This window comes from Rhynchophorus ferrugineus, unplaced genomic scaffold, assembly GCF_030347505.1.
Source record: "Rhynchophorus ferrugineus isolate W39M unplaced genomic scaffold, kcgeb_rfMv2 rfM3, whole genome shotgun sequence".
NCBI classification, from domain to species: domain Eukaryota; kingdom Metazoa; phylum Arthropoda; class Insecta; order Coleoptera; family Curculionidae; genus Rhynchophorus; species Rhynchophorus ferrugineus.
The window spans coordinates 38,235,795-38,255,842 of record NW_027472582.1 but is presented as its reverse complement, the minus strand read 5'-3'; the positions used below and the strand labels follow the sequence as shown (position 1 = coordinate 38,255,842).

At 34.0% G+C, this 20,048-nt stretch overlaps 1 protein-coding gene and 1 long non-coding RNA gene across 2 annotated transcripts in view; one reads left to right on the top strand and one right to left on the bottom strand.

Annotated features, from left to right (window-relative positions):
• Nucleotides 1-20,028, bottom strand: part of plx (PTB_TBC1D1_like and TBC domain-containing protein plx) — a 192,588-nt gene extending 172,560 nt beyond the window's left edge. Inside the window, exons 1-3 of the mRNA XM_076397976.1 lie at nt 19,507-20,028; nt 19,342-19,450; nt 956-1,233 (exon numbers count right to left, since the gene is read on the bottom strand). Coding sequence (XP_076254091.1) covers nt 956-1,233; nt 19,342-19,372 — 309 coding nt within the window. The 5' untranslated portion in view covers nt 19,373-19,450; nt 19,507-20,028. The remainder of the gene's footprint in view (nt 1-955; nt 1,234-19,341; nt 19,451-19,506) is intronic.
• On the top strand, nt 6,918-10,839 carry LOC143192569 (uncharacterized). Its single transcript, XR_013004816.1, has 3 exons — nt 6,918-8,652; nt 8,713-9,308; nt 9,367-10,839. It is a non-coding gene; the product is annotated as an uncharacterized LOC143192569 (long non-coding RNA).
• Nucleotides 20,029-20,048: the final 20 nt, after the last annotated feature.

Below are 20,048 nucleotides of genomic sequence, written 5' to 3'. Positions count from 1 at the left end.
GTTGGTTTCACAGTTATAATAACTGATGTGTGATCAGATGATAGATCGAACCATGATTCAGCTTTGTACGTTTTGGTGTCAAATTTATAACACAAAAGTCTATGGTATCGGGAATTTTATTTCTTCTATCTGACGGCTAATATGTGGGCTCACCAGCAGAGATATGCTATAAGTTATGTGCCTTCATTGCTTTGACCAATTCTCTGCCTATTGCTGTTATTAATATAGAACCCCACATTACATGTTTTGCATTATAGTCTCCTCCGGCATCATATCAATATTTTGTTCATATAAGAAAATTTTAAGCTCCCTGGCATATTGCTGGAGCTCATTAGCATTCCAGACGGCTATTTTGTATTTGTTGTAATGGCTATGGGTCATTAGACTAGCTTAGTAACGACGACGGTGAGTAAATTCATCATTGTATTCATTTGCTCATCCATCCAGTGGTGATTGATATTGTCGGCGTGTTAGGTTGGGTCTGACTGTTAGTTACTGCGTGGTCGTATGCTCTCCTGCGCATTTCATACATCTATACAACTTGCAACAATATGTTTTGATATGTACATACGCTTGGCATCTGGCGCATTATGAGATGATTCTTTTTGTGGCATTGTGGTCCAAGTACTTAATCTCGCAAATATGTTTATTATTTTCTTTTGGCTTCAAATCAATATAAACATATATACAACACACATACTTCAAATCAATATAAACATATATACAAAACATATATACAACTTCGTGGCCTTGTTAAGTTAGAGCTGTTTTAATTGTATATGAATCGGTCGAAAAGTATGGTACTGTGTTCTTCTATTGTCCAGTTCTCTTATTAAGAGTTTGAATGTTCAGGGTCAAACACTTGAATCTTCATTGTTTCAGATCCGATTGTTTTTATTGTGTAATTATTACATATTGTTTAGAGCAAGCCATGCAGATGTTTAACAACACCTACCTTATATATTGTTATTGTGGGTGGTCTGGGAATTGCTTTTGGTTGGTTTTCTTTGTTGTTCTGGTTTTCTTCTGTTTCTTCTGTCAGGGCACTGAAACTGTTGTAGGTTTGGATAGATTTTTGAAGCCAATAGTCGCTGATTTTGATGTGTTTTCGGACTAATTGTACTTTGGGACTTCTTAAGCACTTTTTGGTTGTAACAATGTCCCATTCGTGCATTTGAGGGGTTTCAGTTATTTCCAGTTGATCGTTATTTCGAATAGCGGGTGATTCAATTGCTAAAACGATAGAAACATGTTGTGGATTAGTCATTATGTATTGAAATTAACCGTACAGATCACTTAATAGTTATTAAATGTTTAATTTTTTTTTACGCGCGCCATATTTTGCTCGCTCGATTTACGGTAGAACCTTGCTTGTAAAAAATAAATTTTAAATTTTACGTTCAATAGTTCACCTTTTAAATTACGTTCTCACCCTACAATGGTTGAGACTAGGTTTTCACTTTTTATGACCGGCACTTTTATGACACCAACGATATCACAGATGTTTTTTACAACAGAGCATTCTGAAAGGTACGTCTGCACTCCGCGGTGGTTTGAGCAGAATTGAATAATAGGGTTGAATGGGAAGAAGATTTCCGACACCGAGTTGTGTGGCTTGAATTTATGTGAAGTCTTGCGAGTTTTGGGGGGTATATAGGATATATTTTTTCGTGAGAGTGGGCATGAGAAGGTTTTGGTGCTAGTTCTGTGGATATAGTATCTAAGCTAGAAGTGGTTTCTATGGAACATTGAATATCTATGGATGCAGCAGATGGTTTTTTCTGAGCAGCAATAGAATAATTTAATGTGGTTTTTGGTTCTAGTAAATTGAATTTTCGTCTGGCTTCTGGATAAGATACGCGCTCAGTTGTTCTTATTCTTTCAATGGCTATTTCGTATTTATATTTTTCGACTGAGATTACAGTTGGGGAAATGTGGAGGGTTGGTACAAGAGTTTTCATGCACTGAGTGTCCACACGACGGGCAGAAACGGTTGGCGGAACAGGAAGTTGAGGGGTGTCCGAACTGTTGGCACTTGAAGCAACGCAATGGGGGCGGGGCATAGGGACGAACAAGGAGCGACAGGTAAGCAAACTTAAATCACTCTGAGAGAGCTTGTCCTTGAAATTCAGGATCACCCTATCCGTAAAGGTGGTTACTCCATCTCTGGTCTGAGTGATTCATACACACCAAGTGGTTTTAGGTTTTCTATTATTTCATCATCAGCGCAAAGAGTTAGTTCACGGTGAGTTATTAGACCCCGACAGTGATTCAGGGTAGAGTAGGGCTTAATAGTCACAGGGTAGTCGCACAAGGAAGACAGTCATTGGAGTTTCTTAGACTGATCATCGCTCTTTGTAGAAACGAGTATGGAGCCGTTTCTAATTTTGTTCATAGTTACAGATTCGCCAATTTGTGGCAGGATTTGATTAAATATTTTAACTGCGCTTATCTTTTCATATGAAGTACTATCACTCGATATTGTGAATATGTGATCATTATCGAACGGAGACCGATTAGAATTAATATCCTATCGGGGCCTATTTGATCCTGGAAGAGATGGAAATCAATTAATATTCTTCATAATGTTCCCACAAGAGCCACGGGACGAAATATATGTCCATCACCTTAGTGCCCGGGACGTAGCTGCAACCCTATTACTACATGAGGACGAGAGTTATTCTCTAGTTGGATTCATAGAGACTGATCATTTATTCAGCCACGCATCCTTTCGGCTCAACCCAATCTTAGAATTTAGGTTTTTATTGAGGTTATTTCCTCTTGACCCAGGCGATTGACCTAAGGTATCCAGGATTGCCCGCGAGATAAGACCGCAGACGACGATCGCATAGTATGACTAGGGAACATAAGTTGAAATCTAGGCGTCGTTACTCGGGTCCGGTGGCGTTACTCAACATACCTGATCATACCAAGCCCAGTGGGGGATTTATGTTAAAGTTGTTTCCATTTACAGCACTATGCATATGTATGTACTTCTTCCAGGTTAGGCGTCCGTTCAGAAGCATACCAAAATATTTAGCACGCTAGGGTTGGAGAAGTTGACACTTATTGAAATTCACTGCTGAGCATGTTTTTATACGCAGAATGACTGTTACATGGGTAGATTTTGTTTCGTTCTTATACTATAGATCCGTGCTTATTACGAAACTCAAATTGATGGATTAAGATTTTTCATCATATTACTAAACCTCTTTATATTTAATTATCAATATATATAATTTTTCAAAAACTTTAGAGATCATCAATAGTAAACTAAAAAACTAAAACTTCATGAATCATGATTATGTTTACTACATTCCAAATACTAGAAAATAATTTAATGCAATATTACGTTTATAACATAAATTTTAATAATTTTAGACCCCCACTAATAGTTGATATATTATTCTCTCATTATTTTTTATACTTCTCTGACTGTAATTTTTTCATGTGGCCTTTCCGTTTGAAATGGTGAATTTAGAAATCTGGTAATTTTATTTTCTTCGTTTTTGGATAACTCAGAACTCGGGAAGGGCTTAAATATATTTTTAAGTTATTTGATAAAAGCCTTCAGCCTTCTCATTATTACTTCTTGACCAATAACTGTAATTTTTTTAATAAATTGGTTATGCCTTTATGGCATTTTGAGCTTTCTCGTTACTTTCTACGATGAATAATCTGTGATTTCAGTTAAAGCCATTTTCCAAGTATTCTTGAATTCCTTAGTTTTGTTCATTTTGGATCAACTTTTCCAGCTCTTTCATTTCTTTATTATTATTTTTTGTATTTTCTACACTTTTTACTCATTTACCATTCTTTCGTAGCCTCATATTTTTTGCTATGTTTTCTTGGATTACACAAGGTATATGTATATTTGTTCTTGGATATGTTTTACTTCGGAGGAGTCGCGTCCCATGCTGCCTCTTGTATATTTGTTGTAAAGTTTATTGCTGCTGTTATTATATGAATTTATATTTCCAATGGTAAAATTAAATAGATTATTCTCTTTTTCTCCTCTTTATATAATGGCCAATTAGTTCTACTATTACACAGAAAAGATGGCTTATCTCTGATGATAATTTTTAATAAAACTGTTATTATTACTGGCTATTGGTCAAAAGATAGATCAAAACATGATTCTGTCCAACACTTATATCAATATTTTTTGTAACCCAAAAGTCTATAGTATCGGGTTTTTTATTTCTACCCGATTCACCAGTAGATTATGAGTTCACCAGTTCTCCATCTTTCGATGTTGTTAATATTGATCACTCACATTAAATGTATGGCATTGTAACGTCTGCCGGCATTAAATATATTAGCTAGCGTATTAAAGAAGGCTTAAAATTGTTCTGTTTTTCTGTTATGTTAAGATGTGTAATAAATCGCAGACATTATTATTGGCCAGTAGATATCCTCTATGGCCATACTGGTTGCTTGTCCGTAGTTCCTACCAAATTTTTCTCTTTTATGAGACGGTGGCTGCGGAGGTCGTATTGGTCCTGACGGGAATGCGGAGCAGCGAGTTACATTGCATGATGAATGAGGGACCCGAGCTGAACGGGTGCTCGTATCGAAGTGGCAGGAACGAAGGGACATATATAGTGGATGCGCGAAGAAGTTTGTAATGAGCCTGGTGGATTGGTTACCGTGAGAAATAGCCTCAAACCACTATCTCACGCAGACACTCACTGGACACGGAGTATTTAGATCATTTCTCAAGAAGAAAAAAAGCGCCTATAGACGCGTCGTGACACTGAAAATTGCGAACACACCATCCCACACCTTATTTTCGTGCCCGGGGAGGGCAGGCTGAGGGGAGGTTGCAGAATGGAGGAGAACGTGGCGGAATTGCTGGCGAGTGGGGAGGCTATATTGAGTAGGCTGACTGGAATAATGATATCCAAATGTCAGAATGAGATCTCAATAGACAGGAAATGAATGTCAGCCCTCCACCCGGAAGAAATACTGTTGGCCATCTCCATATCTCGAGCTTCCTTGTACGCTGGCTTCAATTTCTTTTGAAAGGTCGCTAAAATAATTTTTATCACAATTCTTGTCTGTAACCAATAATCACTGATCCTGGTGTGATTGCGCACAATCTCTGTTTTGATTAATCATACATCGAATCATACATCATACTACAATGTGAAGATAAAATCACATATTTATAGTAATAAGTAGTTATAGAACTCATAAACGATATTAATTCTAAGAGAATAAAGGTAAATAATAAGATAAAAATAAGATTCCTCATATATACATATACCAAAAATTATAAACAATGTGGAGACTAAGGATTTAAAGAAAATATCTCATTTCCAAAATTTTGTGAATGGTATACTATATTATATGAACAATTTTCTCTCCGGAATAATTCCACCTCATCAAGTTTCTAAGCAAACTCTTAATCCAACATTTACTGACAATTAAGCTTAATGCACAAAACCAACTCTTAAATGAACTTAAAAGAAGATGTATTGTAAAACAAGGGAAACTGGTAATACTGAATTGAATGTTGGTAATACGGATTTATTTACAGCAAGAGAGCAGTTAATAATAATTAATAATTCTGCTAGTGAAATTAAATCGTTAAATAAATAAATAATAAAAAAAAAATCTACTACAAAAATTGCTCTTCAGTCAGACGTTGTAAATCGTGAGTATGAGTGAATGTGAGTGAATTATATATATGTATACTAAAATGTATGCAATGTATACTAAACGAGAACGACACAAAGGTTTTAAGAATATGGACCAGCAGAATATCTTTCTATTGGATCAAATCCAACAACTTAATACGCAACTATATGTATAATTATATATTAATATACAATGTGTTGCAAGCGAAGACTTCAGTATATTAACAAAAGCGTAAAGAAAATAATATAGTCTCAAAGCTTAGTTTCTCATTCTCAAAGAAATGGTAAACTGTCTTGTATGAAAAATGTTCTCCGCACCAGCGAATAATTACAGCTCCTCTAATAAACTCCAATAATTCTCAAACTCATTCACATTTCATTCAGTCTTGAACGAGTCAGCTATTCAAAATCAATAATTAATTAACTATGCAGTTGATAAATTAAATACTTAATTGAAAACAACACAGAAAACTTCTGAATAATATTATAATACAGTTTCAAATATTTTAAACGAGACAAGCTCAAGACAACGAATAATTATTAACAATGGAGCTTAATTCACAAAACCAACTTTTAAATGAACTTCAAGAAAAATATATTTAATTATAAGGGAAGTTCTTAATGCACACATATAAAAAGCATGTGGCTAATGCAAATATTAAAACTATTTCTATAACAGTTGCAGGAAGGTTGAATGGATTTGTGGGCAGCGAGAGAGCAATTAAAAATGCTGTGAATGAAGTGATATCGTTAAGTGAACAATTGAAAGTCATGGAAAACATATGCTAAAGTAGTCACTCTCCACTCAGATGATTTACGGAACCTGAGTGAATTAAAGGCAAAACTTTATAAAACTTTTAACATAAATAAATCTTTAGAATAAGGAAATATATGTACTGGAGAAACATTAGTTCAATACCAAAAATGTTTTGAAGAAAACCCAAAAAAGAACAGCAGTGTATAGTAAATAAAGAACGAGAGAAATTGGAACATCATTTTAAAAATATTGACAAGCAGGACGGCCTTCTACTAGATAAAATTCAGAAACATAATACGCAACTAATACATAACAAAATAACACGCAAATAATGTGAAGCTATAACCCAATAACTAGAAAAAGCCAAATATCAAATGGAGTTTGAGGCAGAAAGGTTTCAATGATATCAGCTGCAAAAATTACTGATGCAAAAAACTGAGACTTTAAACGCCATAGCTGAAAGCAAGGAGATATCAAGGCAATAGCACGATGTATGTATAATTTTGCAAAACAAATTCAAAATAACAATAAACTAACATAAGAAAATCGTATAGAGTATTATGAAAGAAATAAAGCGATTTTAACATACTTTTAATTACACAAATGACCGTAAAGTAAACCACAATCATTACAAAAAATTAATATTAATTTCACATTTGAGAAAGCAATGACTCTTACTACACAAATAGCACGAGAACTAGCGATTCTTCTCTCCTGCCAAGAAGAAAAAGGGACAATAGTTATAGACAATAGACTTTTTTTGGCCTTGATTTAAAGTTAACAATAAAAAATTGTAAAACTCCATTAGTCATTATTAAGCATTGTAAAACTGCAGGGCTTTTTTAAATTAAGTAATCACTTTAATATCGAAAAACGACTTTACCTTGGAACCCCGTGGGAAGATTAATCTCGGGGCATTTATGGGCGTATGTCTTTAAATGTGTTAAGAAAATCATCATTGGAAAGATGTTTCCCTCCCTAGAAATAATTATTATTCAGATTGCGAGAAGGATAATTTAGCCAGTCTACTCTATCAATACGAGGTACACAAGGAAAAAGCAATGGGAGATAAAATGTCGTGCATCCGTCTAAGTCTCCACGAGCCTTCAAAAGCATTCAGATACCTAGCCAAGGGACCACAAAATTGGTGCCTTTTAATAGTGTGTTTCTACTCTTTATAACTTATATTTATTTTAAATAAATTAGTTTTAATTTTGTTTTTCTCATTTACATTCAAGAAGAAAAAAGACGCGCATCAACAGCTATAACACAGGTAACGTGCCTGTTAAAGATAAAGATAAATAAGATATTTAAAATATTTTTTTTCTTAATGGATGGTACAGATGCTGAAGTTTTGGCATCTGTTTTGTTATATAGTTTATTTAATTTGGTTGACTCCTCTTCCTTACTTGTCAGGAGTTCGGCTCTTTCATTGCAAGATATTGCCCTATGAGAGGGAACCCAGAGGTATGTGATTCTTGCTTCCGTATATTGTAACTTTCTGTGTAGCTCTCAAATGAATGTGACCAGAGGGTGGACTATCCTTACCGATCTTAGGCTCTCTAGGGAACTCATAGAATCCGATGCAATTAGTATCGATCCATTAATCAATGATTCTTCTAAGGCAGATAGGGCCATATAGATAGCCAGCAGCTCCACGGAGAAAATGCTAGTTAGTGATGGAAGCCAAAAGTGTCTGTCAAGTAGGCTGGAAGTGTAAGCAACACCCACAAAGTTTTATCGTTTTGAACCATCTGAACTGAACTGAAGGGATTGTTGAAAATGGCGCATGCGCACAATCGGCTATTTTGCTCATCTTGTAAACGTATTCTTGAAGGGTATTCATTCATAATCGACCATTTTAAAATTTGCAATCGGTCGAGTGCTTTTTGGATCAACAATTTGTGCTACATTAATAATTCATTCCCACCTTAGCTATTTAGCTATTAAATTATTGTGTTATTTTTAGTATTTAACATAAATTTGATTGATCAATTTTGTTTATAGTGGGAACGTTAGTTGCCAGATGTGTAATAAAATATATTCGTTGACATTAAATAAGAGTGATTGAAATAGCAGCAGATTTGAAACCGATAACAAGAAGAATTATCTCTCCTCTATTAATAATTTAATTTTTCTTTTACAGGTGAAATATCGGTAGAATTTCTCGATGCATATGTAGGACATAAAGAATAAATAGGATATAAAAGATTAACAAAAGCTGAAGAAAGTGAAATTTAAAATAAATCGATTGTAGGTGCAAGAGTCGATAGAATTAGAAAAACATTTTAAAACGAATAAATTTACTTACAGCAATTAACCTGAGGCGAATAATCAAGATATATAATATTAACAAAGAACTACACCCTAATGATTTTCTGGGTACCTCTATGAAGGCGGAAGAGTGGAATAAACAGAAGCAGACCGAATGCATTTTTATGCAAGAATACAGATATATAAGTTGTTGTTTGTAAGTTATTTGCGTTGTTGGATCCCATGACAGTTATAGAATAAACCTTGAGTTAATAACTATTCTTCTTACACATGAGAACAATATAAGATTTCCAATAGCTTTCCTATCAAGTAATCGAAAGGATTAAAAAATAATAGAATTTTTTCATGCCATTATTGGTGAAGTAGAGGGGTCTAATGCAACTATATCATCACCGATGATGATCCCGCATTTTATAATGCATGGGTGAAGATAATGAATGCTGTTGAAAAGCCAAAGAAGTTATTATGTAGCTGGTATGTTATTAGGAGCTGGAATATGCAGAGTAGAAATAAAATTCAAAATGATGAAATCTGAGATAACATGAACTGGAATGATGTTGAGGGAGACAAACATTTGCATATTTCCAACAGTTACAAGAAGTAGAAGAAGAGACGTTTTTAAAATACATACAAACGTGAGTACAAAGTAGAGGTTTAAAAAGTGATAATCCTCTATCACCTTTTCCATTGTAGTTATTATTTCCAGATAAAGAACGAATTATGATGTGGGCGCAATGTTATAGGACCACTGCTGATATTAATACAAATATGGCTATTGAAAGCGCGAATAAATATATAAAATATAATAAATTGAAATTTGAATATTAGGTAAGTATGTATTAAAAAAAGAAGAAGAGAAAAGGTGGTGGAAAAGTTAGATATATTAGAAGAAATAGACAATGAAAAAAATGTGGAAGACGATCGTGGACACAGAAAGACCAAATACGAACAATTATAATTGCAGAGTCACTATGCAAGGGCATAAAAAAACTAAGGAAATTAGTGATCAAATATGATCTTTGGGGTATATTTAATGTCGAATCCTGGACAACAAAGGATATTATAGCGTATTGGTAAATGAAATTTGCAATGAGGAGTCCCGAGCTGGTTACTGTCATATATACAAAATATGTGTGAATAGATATACATACGAATACCCCGAAAATAGCATCAAATTTATAATACGTAAGCACATTCATGCAGTAGCCTCATTTGAACAGAAGAGCGAGTTTGTTCTAGATCCAAATATCCAAGATGAAGATGAAAGTGCCTTAATAATCGCAAAGCCATCAACTAGTAAGTTTAATTATGATGAAGAGATTACATATTTGATTGATAACTTAACCAATAATCCAAATGAAAACCGTTTAAATTGTAGTAATGGGGTAATAATAAAAATATATGTCTATATATATGTTAAAAGACATATGATTTAATAAATTGTTTTTAATAAGAATAATACTCAAGAAAGCTCCAGTCGACAAGAAGAATATGTTGTGGAACTTGCTCCAAGTCAACTTCCTGAAAGAAAATCGAATATGTAAAAAAAGGAGAAACACACTTATAGTCTGTTATGTTAAAATTATTTGGTACATACGTCATTTAAATTTGTAACATCAAAGCGTCCCAATGTTGCCGCATCACCTCTGCGTTTTAGTTCTGTTTGGCTTTGACATACAAAATTCTAATCTAAACTAAATTATTGAACAATAATGTTATCAAATATAATTTATTTTAGCATTATAGTTCATTTGAAAGCTACAGTTATAATAGTATATAACTTAGAGTTATAAACTCTTATCACTATTGCTTTCAAGAATTTTGCATCGTGCAATTTTGACAGGCTCAATCCTTTACATGTTCGAGCTAATTAGACAGCATTGTCTCCCTTTTAAACTAGAATAAAATGAGAAGGAAAATAACGTCTGATTCTAAAACGAATTTACAAATTGCGGCAATTCACAGATTTCAAGGAATATTTCAAGCATTTTGCCTGTATTAATAATAAGCTTTTTGGTCTTTTTGTGTGGTGGCTTGTGAATATATTTCACTACGATTTTATATAAACAACAACTATTTTAGCTATTTTAAGATTTTTTTAATATATCTTATAGGTTTCAGTATGATGTATTTGTGTAATTAGCGTAGCGAGTTTTTGGTAAATAATATGTTTTATATAAATAAAATAGCTTGTAAAACTCATTGTTTTTATTTCCAATTTCTACAATATTTTTTTTTAATAAAATACACCTTATTATTCCAACATGTTCCTAATATGCTTGGTAAACTTCCATTTGCTAAATTTTGCATATAACAGTAAAATATTACATCTATTCATATATATTACACTTTTAAACGGTCATATTTATTTTGAGATGTTTCATAAAAAATTAATAACATTACTACCTTTGCTATTCTTTAATCAACAATTACATGTGACTCAATGTATCCACCACAGAGCGATATACAAGAAAAGTTGAAAAGAAAGTTGAAATATCAGTTGAACACAAAACAAACAAAGTGTATGAGCTTGCGCACATTTTGCCAAAAAGCACTTGAGTCCCTAGACTTTATAAGTACAAATAAATGAAAATATGCATGTGTTAAATCGAAAATTACCTTCTGTTTACTGTATCCTTATTTTCTGATAATCGAAATGAACTCGTGGCGCGTCCAATTCCTATCGGAAAGTCTCGGTCTCCAACAATAATTTGCCGGCTTTCATTGTTTAGTTCGGAGGCACGTATTCCTTTCATTATAACCGCACTTTTTACAATGACATAACGAAATAAACTATCTTGTGAATGACTTTTCGATCACACGTGTACAGTGTTTTATCCTGAAAAGCAAGGTTTATTGCTAAAATAGTATGTACCGTCTGAGCGTTTATCAAACAGTAGGCAATTATATAAGTATGGTCGGTAACATAATAAACAAAATTATAATAAGGAAGAAATTACCCATATAATTGAAATCCAACTCGTTTAAATATTATGGTAAGAATATATCAGAAAACTGCTATGCTTATACAACTTCAATATTATATTTATAGATTCCTGAAAAGCTTTCAAACATTTACAATTCAATAATGACTACAAAATAATCCAAAAACATCAGTAGATATATTTAGTCCCAAGGGAGAAGGCTACATATGTGTAAATAACAGTATGAGGTAGACATAATATAACAATAAATCAAAAATATTACCTCTATTTGGTGGCACACAACACATATAAATGGAGTCAACAAGTAATTTGTCCGTCGAGGATAAAGACAAAAATTATATATAGTCCGTTTAATAAAACAGTGAACTGAGGTCATCTAAATTAATGATATCAAAATATCGCAATGTTGCCGCATTAACTCTGATAGTTAGTTAATTTTTGGCTTTGACTCAAGAAAATTCTAATCTAAATAAAATAATGAAACAAAAATTTTATGAAAAGTTATAGTACATCTAATACATATAATATCGAAGGACTTAAACTGCAATTATTTATACAGTTATAATAGTTTGTAGATTAGGGTTGTTTTATTATATTTACATTAAACTCTTTTCCAAGCTTTTTCTGAGGAGATGTGATCACTTTTTTACCTAATGGTATCCCCTGGAGGCCTAATACACCTAATAAACAATTGTATATCCAATATAATAAGAATCCAACAATAGTAATAAATATACAAAAACAAATTTATTTCAGTTACTGTATGGGGTATAATTATATTTTAATAATTTGATTACTGTTTTGAAGATGACATGTTTGTTGAACAAGTTGAAATAATTTCAACTAAGTATTATGAAAAAAATAAGACTTGACGACTATAATAGCTTCATTCAAGTTTTATGCGAACGAAGGGTATCAATGCGTATAAAGAATACAAAGTTATTTTTTATAAATGTAATTCCCTTCAATTCGATAAAAAGAAAACTTATATCTTTAAGACATTATTTTATTTTTGTGACATGTTCAATTTTGTTGATAATAACCTTTTGCAAGTAAAATATTATTTCAGATTTAATTTCACAAGGTTCTTGTAGGAAAATATACATATTTTAATTTTTCATGTTTTTATAACGTTTTTTATTATTATATGTATTACTAATAGATGTTAATCACACATTATTCATTCGAAGACATCTCAGAGATAATATAATTATTAACATTTTAATTTAATAATTACAAGGAAAAACAGGGTTATTTTATCGAAACCAAAACCACTGACACTCATGGTCCCGCCAGTTTTTTCCACTCTCGCTCAAATGTGTTCACCTAACTCACAGCCCCTGGGACAAGTTTCTGTTCGTCGCCAAGCACTGAAAGTCATGCGGCAAACATTGGAACTAAGCAAAGTGCATGCGAAATACAACTTTGAACTAATATTGAAACCTGCTCGATTCAAACAGTTCTGCTCATGCGTATTTTCAATTTTTTGTGTAAATTCGCCCTGAATGCTCAGGTCTGTACCCACCATAACAGAGAAATACCGAAAACAGATTGAGAATTTTTTAGAACTTGGTAAAACAATCGTTTTCATTCACTGAAGGGCTTTGATTTATTGCATTTACTTGCAGTGCCAAATGGTCAGAAGATGAAAATATTTTCTTAAGACAAGATTAAAGTTCAGCATATACTCGTATACTGACGTATAGCTTATTTTATAACTAAATAGACTTATAGATTAGCAGTATTAATATAATTATTAGAAGATGCATAGACAGCGCACGTAGAACAAAAAAATGAATATGAATTTAACTATAATATCAATTAAATGTGATGAGTTTCCATTTACATTTATTTGTCAAATCGAACAGATCATCAAATTTAGGAACTATTAAAGCTGTAATTGATTTCACTATTTCAAATTCCAAGCATTGACTATTATCTGTTTTATGTTAGATGAAGCTTTAAAAAAAAATCAACTAAAACTGAAGGTCATTATTAAATGACCGACGAATGACCGAAAATATTTTAATTGTAAATTGGCTAAATTCGCTATCAGCCCAGTGCAAACCAAGCCAATGACTAGGACGGTCTCCACAGCAAAAACAGTACCAATCATTTCGGCGACTGTATCTCAAACTCGCTCAAAAAAAAATCACAGCTATAGTGCTCCGTAACAAAAAGAGGTTCATGGAGCTCATTAGAATCTCCAAGGCACAATCAAGTGATATTAATCACCCGAAACAAAAAGGAGGGTATTCTCTCATTCGTTGCCACAAGCGACGATTACCGTAAATACACTACCCTGCCCGAAGAAGGGAATTATCCTTACGATTCCTTCTGTCATCCGGAGGAGAGAGCACTCCACGTAATAATAATAAACATTCCAGAATCACTAAGCGGCAACATTCACCTGTTTGTTTCCAACAGCCTTTTAAATCTTCGAAATGGCTGTTCCAAAATCTCTTATACTGATGACATGGAATGCAAACAGCTTATGCGGAAAGCAAGCAAGCTGAATTGGAAGACGTCATGACATTCTATGACGTCAACATCCCTCTCACCCAGGAAACTTTCCTGAAACCTACGCATCGTCTTTCTTTCGAACACTTTTTTGTCCACAGAAACGATAGAACCCCGGGTCTCGTCAGAAAAGGAGTCAAACACGAGTTCCTACCCTAGTTATCAGCAAACAACTTCGAAACAACCTCCATTATGTATTCGTTCGATTACATCCCTGTGTAGGAAATCTTCTGTATTCAACTATGCCGAATACCGATCATTCGTCGAAGGAAAATTTCCAAAAATAATAGGTGGCGACTTCAACGCCCACAACTCCACCTGGGAGTGTTCAAGAGCGAACCCCGCAGATGACGCCATCATAGCTCTAAGTACGGATCTGGGCTAAGGCCTTAACCTGCCAGATGAACCCACCCATCACGCCAGTTCAGCTTCTCAAGGCGCAGCAAGATTCCTTAATTTCTTTATTCTTCAAGACGTAAATTGCCATTCCCAAGTTCGAGTCCTTGACAAACTAGACTCTGATCATCATCCGGTCCTTGTCAAACTCGGAAACTGCGCCACCACTCAAGTCCCACTCACAATATTCAGGAAAAAGACCGACTGGAAACACTCCCAATCTCTTCTCCTGGAATCCGATCAAATTTCGAAAACTAACACTCCAGAACAGCTCCGAGGAAGCCGTACTCAAGCTAACTCGTGATATTCAGTCTGCTCACAAATCTGCCACAGTCGAAATTTCATCACAACCCCAACCGTGGAGAAACAACCTTCCCGCTTCTTTTAAACATGAAATTCGCATTAAAAACATTATATGCAGATTAGCTCGATTCACCCTTGATTCTGCAGACAAATGGGAGGCGCACAGAGCATGCATGGGGTTAAGGGTGACCGTTTCGACCTGGCGAGCGATGAAATAAAACTCATTTCTCGCGAATCAAACCCTGGATGGCCCCCCTTCCTTCTGGCGTGTCTCCAAATGCCTCGTGCACAATATCATCGCCCCCCTTCCTGAAGTCAGCGGTTTCAGAAAATTTCGCAGTCACTGACCAAGAAAAAGTCGAGCTCCTCGCAGAGACCTACGAGGCTCAGATGAAATGCCCCCCACCCACAGAGAACACTAAAGCTAATGACAACGACACTGTCATCAACGAATCCAACTCTACCAAAAGACCAGTAACCCCAGCGTTTCTTTTCAACCTTTTCGTATCCCCAAAGTCTACAGACTATAATCGACAAGTCTCAAACCAGAATCCCCAGGCTTCGACGGAATATCGATTACCCAGTTAAAAAACTCCCTCATAAGCAGCTCGCGGACTGACAAACATCATTAACTGCATCATGAGGCTGCAACATTTCCCTACGTCTTGGAAACACACACATATAGCGGTTATTCCCAAGAAAGGAGCAACATCATCTCCATCTGACTACAGGCCCATCAGCCTTCTCAGTGCCATTTCGAAGCTTGCCGAGAGGGCAATACTCAACGCTCTCAACTCTTTCACAAAAGAAAACAACATCATTCCTGATGAACAATTCGGCTTTCGAGCTCACCACCCATCCGTCCATCAGGCTACCCATCTGGCCACCCACATCCATCACGCTCTTGACCAACGTAAAATGCTTGGAGCAGTCCATCTGGACCTAACCAAAGCCTTCGACAAGGTCTGGCAGGACAGTTTGATCGCAAAGTGTGTGCGGTTAGGCCTCCCAGAAGACCTAACCGCTCTCATCAAGTCCTATCTCTCGGACAGATCTTCCCAAGTCAAGATCAGCGCATCACTTTCAAGTCGTAAACAAAACGGTGCTGGTGTACCTCAAGGTTTCCCGCCAGCCTCAGGCTAATTTAACCACTTTATTTCAGATCTACCGAGAAAAGAGCATATTGACGTCGCATTTTACGTTGACGACACTGCTTTCTTCACGGCCATCAGGTTCGAAGTTACAATTCATGATGTAAACGTCCATGAAGCAGCTCGATCATGCAATCAAGTGGTTCAAATTCTGGAGGTTGCAAATCAACCCCCTGAAAACCCAGGCCGTCATTTTCCATAAGTAGCGTTACGCCCTGCGCGCCTTGCAATTTAAGTTCGACACCGCAATAATTTTATGGCTGGATCACGTACCTAGGTCTCCACTTCGACCGACAGTTCGGTTGGCATTCCCAAATCCAGAAAGGTTTCGGGGATAAGAAATCTGCTATCTTCTCTGCTCTGCCCTTCTAGCACACTTCCCATCTCCATCAAATGCTTATTTTACAAGATGTTAATTCGGTCCATACTCCTCTACGGATCTAATATCTACTTCAACTTTGTTACACCTAACCAAATGAAACGGCTTCAAGTTTTCGAAAATAATTTCTTCAGGAGAATATTAAACGCTCCATGGTTTGTCAGAAATAATCAAATTCATAGGGAAACTGACACTCGAGAAATCAAGCACTTTATATCTCAATCAGTCCACAAACAACAAATTAGCTTTAGTTCTTCTGAAAACGTGCTTGTTCGCGAGCTAATCGACATGCTGGTATAACGTTTATATTATTAAATAATTATTATATAAAATAATTATTATTTTATTTTATTGGTATATACAAGTCGGTAGTTGAAATGCATTCTCGTTCTAGGAAGTGTTGCGTGCCCGGATGCACAGATAGTGAGGAAATGCATCATCGTTTTCCGTTAAACAAGTACCTGGCGATCTTTAAGAAATGAGTAGGAAACATAAAAAATCCTAAACTGGTTGGATTAAACTGAAACAGATTTATGATCTTTACCATGTCTTACTATATTTGTAGTGCCTATTTCCATCGTTCCAGGCCCACAACCAAGGTGTTCGAAGCAAATATCATCGACATTTTAACAAACTCCAAAAGATAATGGTAAAGTTTGTATTCATTCATCCAATATCTACCTTTTTGCTCATTTTTACAGTTAATTACTTGACTCTATTACTTCAGCTCAGATGTTCCTATAAGAGCAAAGAAAGTTTTACGTTGTACCGTAGTATACATCTCAGGTTATTTAGTAAAACTTTTAAAAAAAGAACTTGTGACATATAATTATAAATATATCAGTAGACCCAAAAATTGAGTTTGATTCTATAGAGGCAAGACAATATCTTGTGCTCCAGACTCCAACAACATTGTTTTATTATACTGTCAGTAGGTCTTTGAGCTATGTCTTATGTTATTCAGCAATTTTGTCACGTCGATAATATAACAACATTTTTGTCAAATGTGTTTAAAAAGAAGTCAATTTAAAACCCTTCAATTGTACATTCCGTAATGATCTTTGGGATAAAATATTAAAAGTACTAACAAGGTGTGCTATATACTTTTGAGTAATACAGGTGAACAGAAAATTAAGAGAGAAAGATTCAAAGTTTGCTTTCAGTATAAGAAAATAAAAAGACAGAACTCTGATAGATCCTATTAAATTGATGACACTAAACAAATATGAAAAAGATAAAAGACGGAAGAGATAATTTTGATTTGCAATACACCAAAGTTTTCTGCTTACGGTTTTATAAATATGTTTATAATATTTATATTTTATAGATATATTTATTTTTATATTATATTTATATTTTGTAGATAAATTTACATTATATATTTATATTTATTGTTACAGATTATATTTATATTTATTTATTTTTAAGTATTATGTTTATATTTATATTTAATTGAATTTTATAAATTTATTTCAGATTTTTTTTTATTTGAATTTCATTCTTCAATTAAACATGACGTCAAGGCTGTCACGTCAAGCTTTACTAATGAGCCAATCAAATGTCTTCACAGTAAAATATTTTTCATACAGGTGCCTATAATGGAGATTTAAAATGACCAATCAAATTACTTGAATGGCCCATTATGGCGCCCTCTGGACCATGGGCAAAGCAAAACTTTTTGCCAGAATCCCCTATTGACTTGCATCTCTATTAATCTACAGGGGTGTGCAACTGCAATGGTAAGTAGTGGGGCAAAGTTTCGCTTAGTCCAATCATTGGCGGCGCTGACAACGCGAATTTGATTGGTTAGTTTAAAATAGTTATGTAGAAACCTGTAAGGAAAATACTTTGCTTTGATTGGTCTGCCATTTCCCCTGATTATTTTGTGACGTCACATTTATTGGCCAATAGTATTTAAATAAAAATCAAATTTAAATTTTAATATTAATTTATTAAAATGAAATCCTATACAAATATATATAAGTGTAAATAATATAAATATATATAAACAAAAAGCAAAAAAAACAATTATGAACTCTATTCTAGGCAATATTAAAATATCTATAATTCTTCTATAACGCCTTCCCATATATGTTTAGTGCCATCAATTTTATGGGATCTATTAAAGTTCTAACTTATCTTGATATATTTAAGGTAAACTTTAAATCCTTCCCTGTTGATATTGCATTAACTTCATTATACCAAAAATACAATCACACCTCATAATAACTTAAAATTTGGTCTTGAAACTCATTATGGATTGGACAGTCGAAACACTAAAAATTTATGTGTTTTTTAAAAATATTTAGATTTTAGAGTATTATCTATCTGTGGAACTACTTAATATAGAATATAGACAAATATTGCATGTTGTCTCTTTTTCAGAAGTTTTGTTAAATAGCCTGAAATAAGACTAAAATACAATATTAGACTTGTTTTCCTTAGAGCAAAATTCTTTGGAACTGAAAATATAGACTCAACTGGTGATTTAACAACCTCAAGTGGTACTGGATATCCCATTAAAACAGAATATAAGTTATCTAACATGTTCATCTTCTTCACAATTTTCTCCGGGAGAATGATGTGAAATGATGAGCCCTTTTAAAAATTTCTCGAACATACTAGGGGAAGGATGCTGTTTCTACCTCTATGACCTCTAATAGATCCAACAAAAATCTTTAAGCAATCTTGGTTAAGATTTGTTAAATAAATGTAGTTATTTGTAAATTTAGACAAAATAGATTTCTTTAAGTTAATAAATCCCCTAAAAGTAGCAATTAAATTTTTAATTGATGGCACCATAACAAATATTTTCTTAACAAGGCAATCAAATTTAAATATATAATTCCTCTACTATAAAATGATTGAACACTGATTGTTCTAAAAAGTTAAAGTATTGCAAATATTTTAGGGATATTTTACAATTAAAAGTAGTATTTATTACTACTAATTATCCAGTTATATTAATTATTACCTTCTTGTAAGACTTCTTTATGTAGAGACATCACACTGACAACATACGCACAATTTGGTAGATTAATTGAATTTTATTACTACTAACATCTTCATAAGTTTTTGAATTTCTGTAAACAAACAATATATAAACAGACATGTAGTAGATAGATAATTTTATATGTACCTGATAAAACCAATGATGGATATGCATTTACCCAAATATCTGTTCGTGAAGGATAATTCTAAATTTTTCACTAATATGTCCATAACAAACACCATGACGTTGATATATTTGCATTGTGGTTTATCCAGGTAACTTACTACTATTTACTTGATCAACCCATTTTTGGAAAGGAGCGAGATCATTCTTTGGGAAACGATGTCTAATTTCCGTAGTAGAATTTTACCCCGGTACACTACATCTTTTACTACACTGACGTATTGTCATCAATTTTTATATTATTACTCCATAATAATTAATGTAAAACAGAAAATATGCACAACGTAAAACGAAAATTTCGTGATCTAAACAAAAACCATAACCTACAAACAACAAACATAAAAATGGACGCCCATAGAAAATGCTGATTTCACACAATTTGATCGACCAATCACATTTCATGTTAGTGGCGGCACCTGGAATTTAAACTGCCAATCACAATTTGCGATCGCAGCGCTACAGTTGATTGAACTAAACAAAACATTTCCCCAAGGTCGCTTATACCG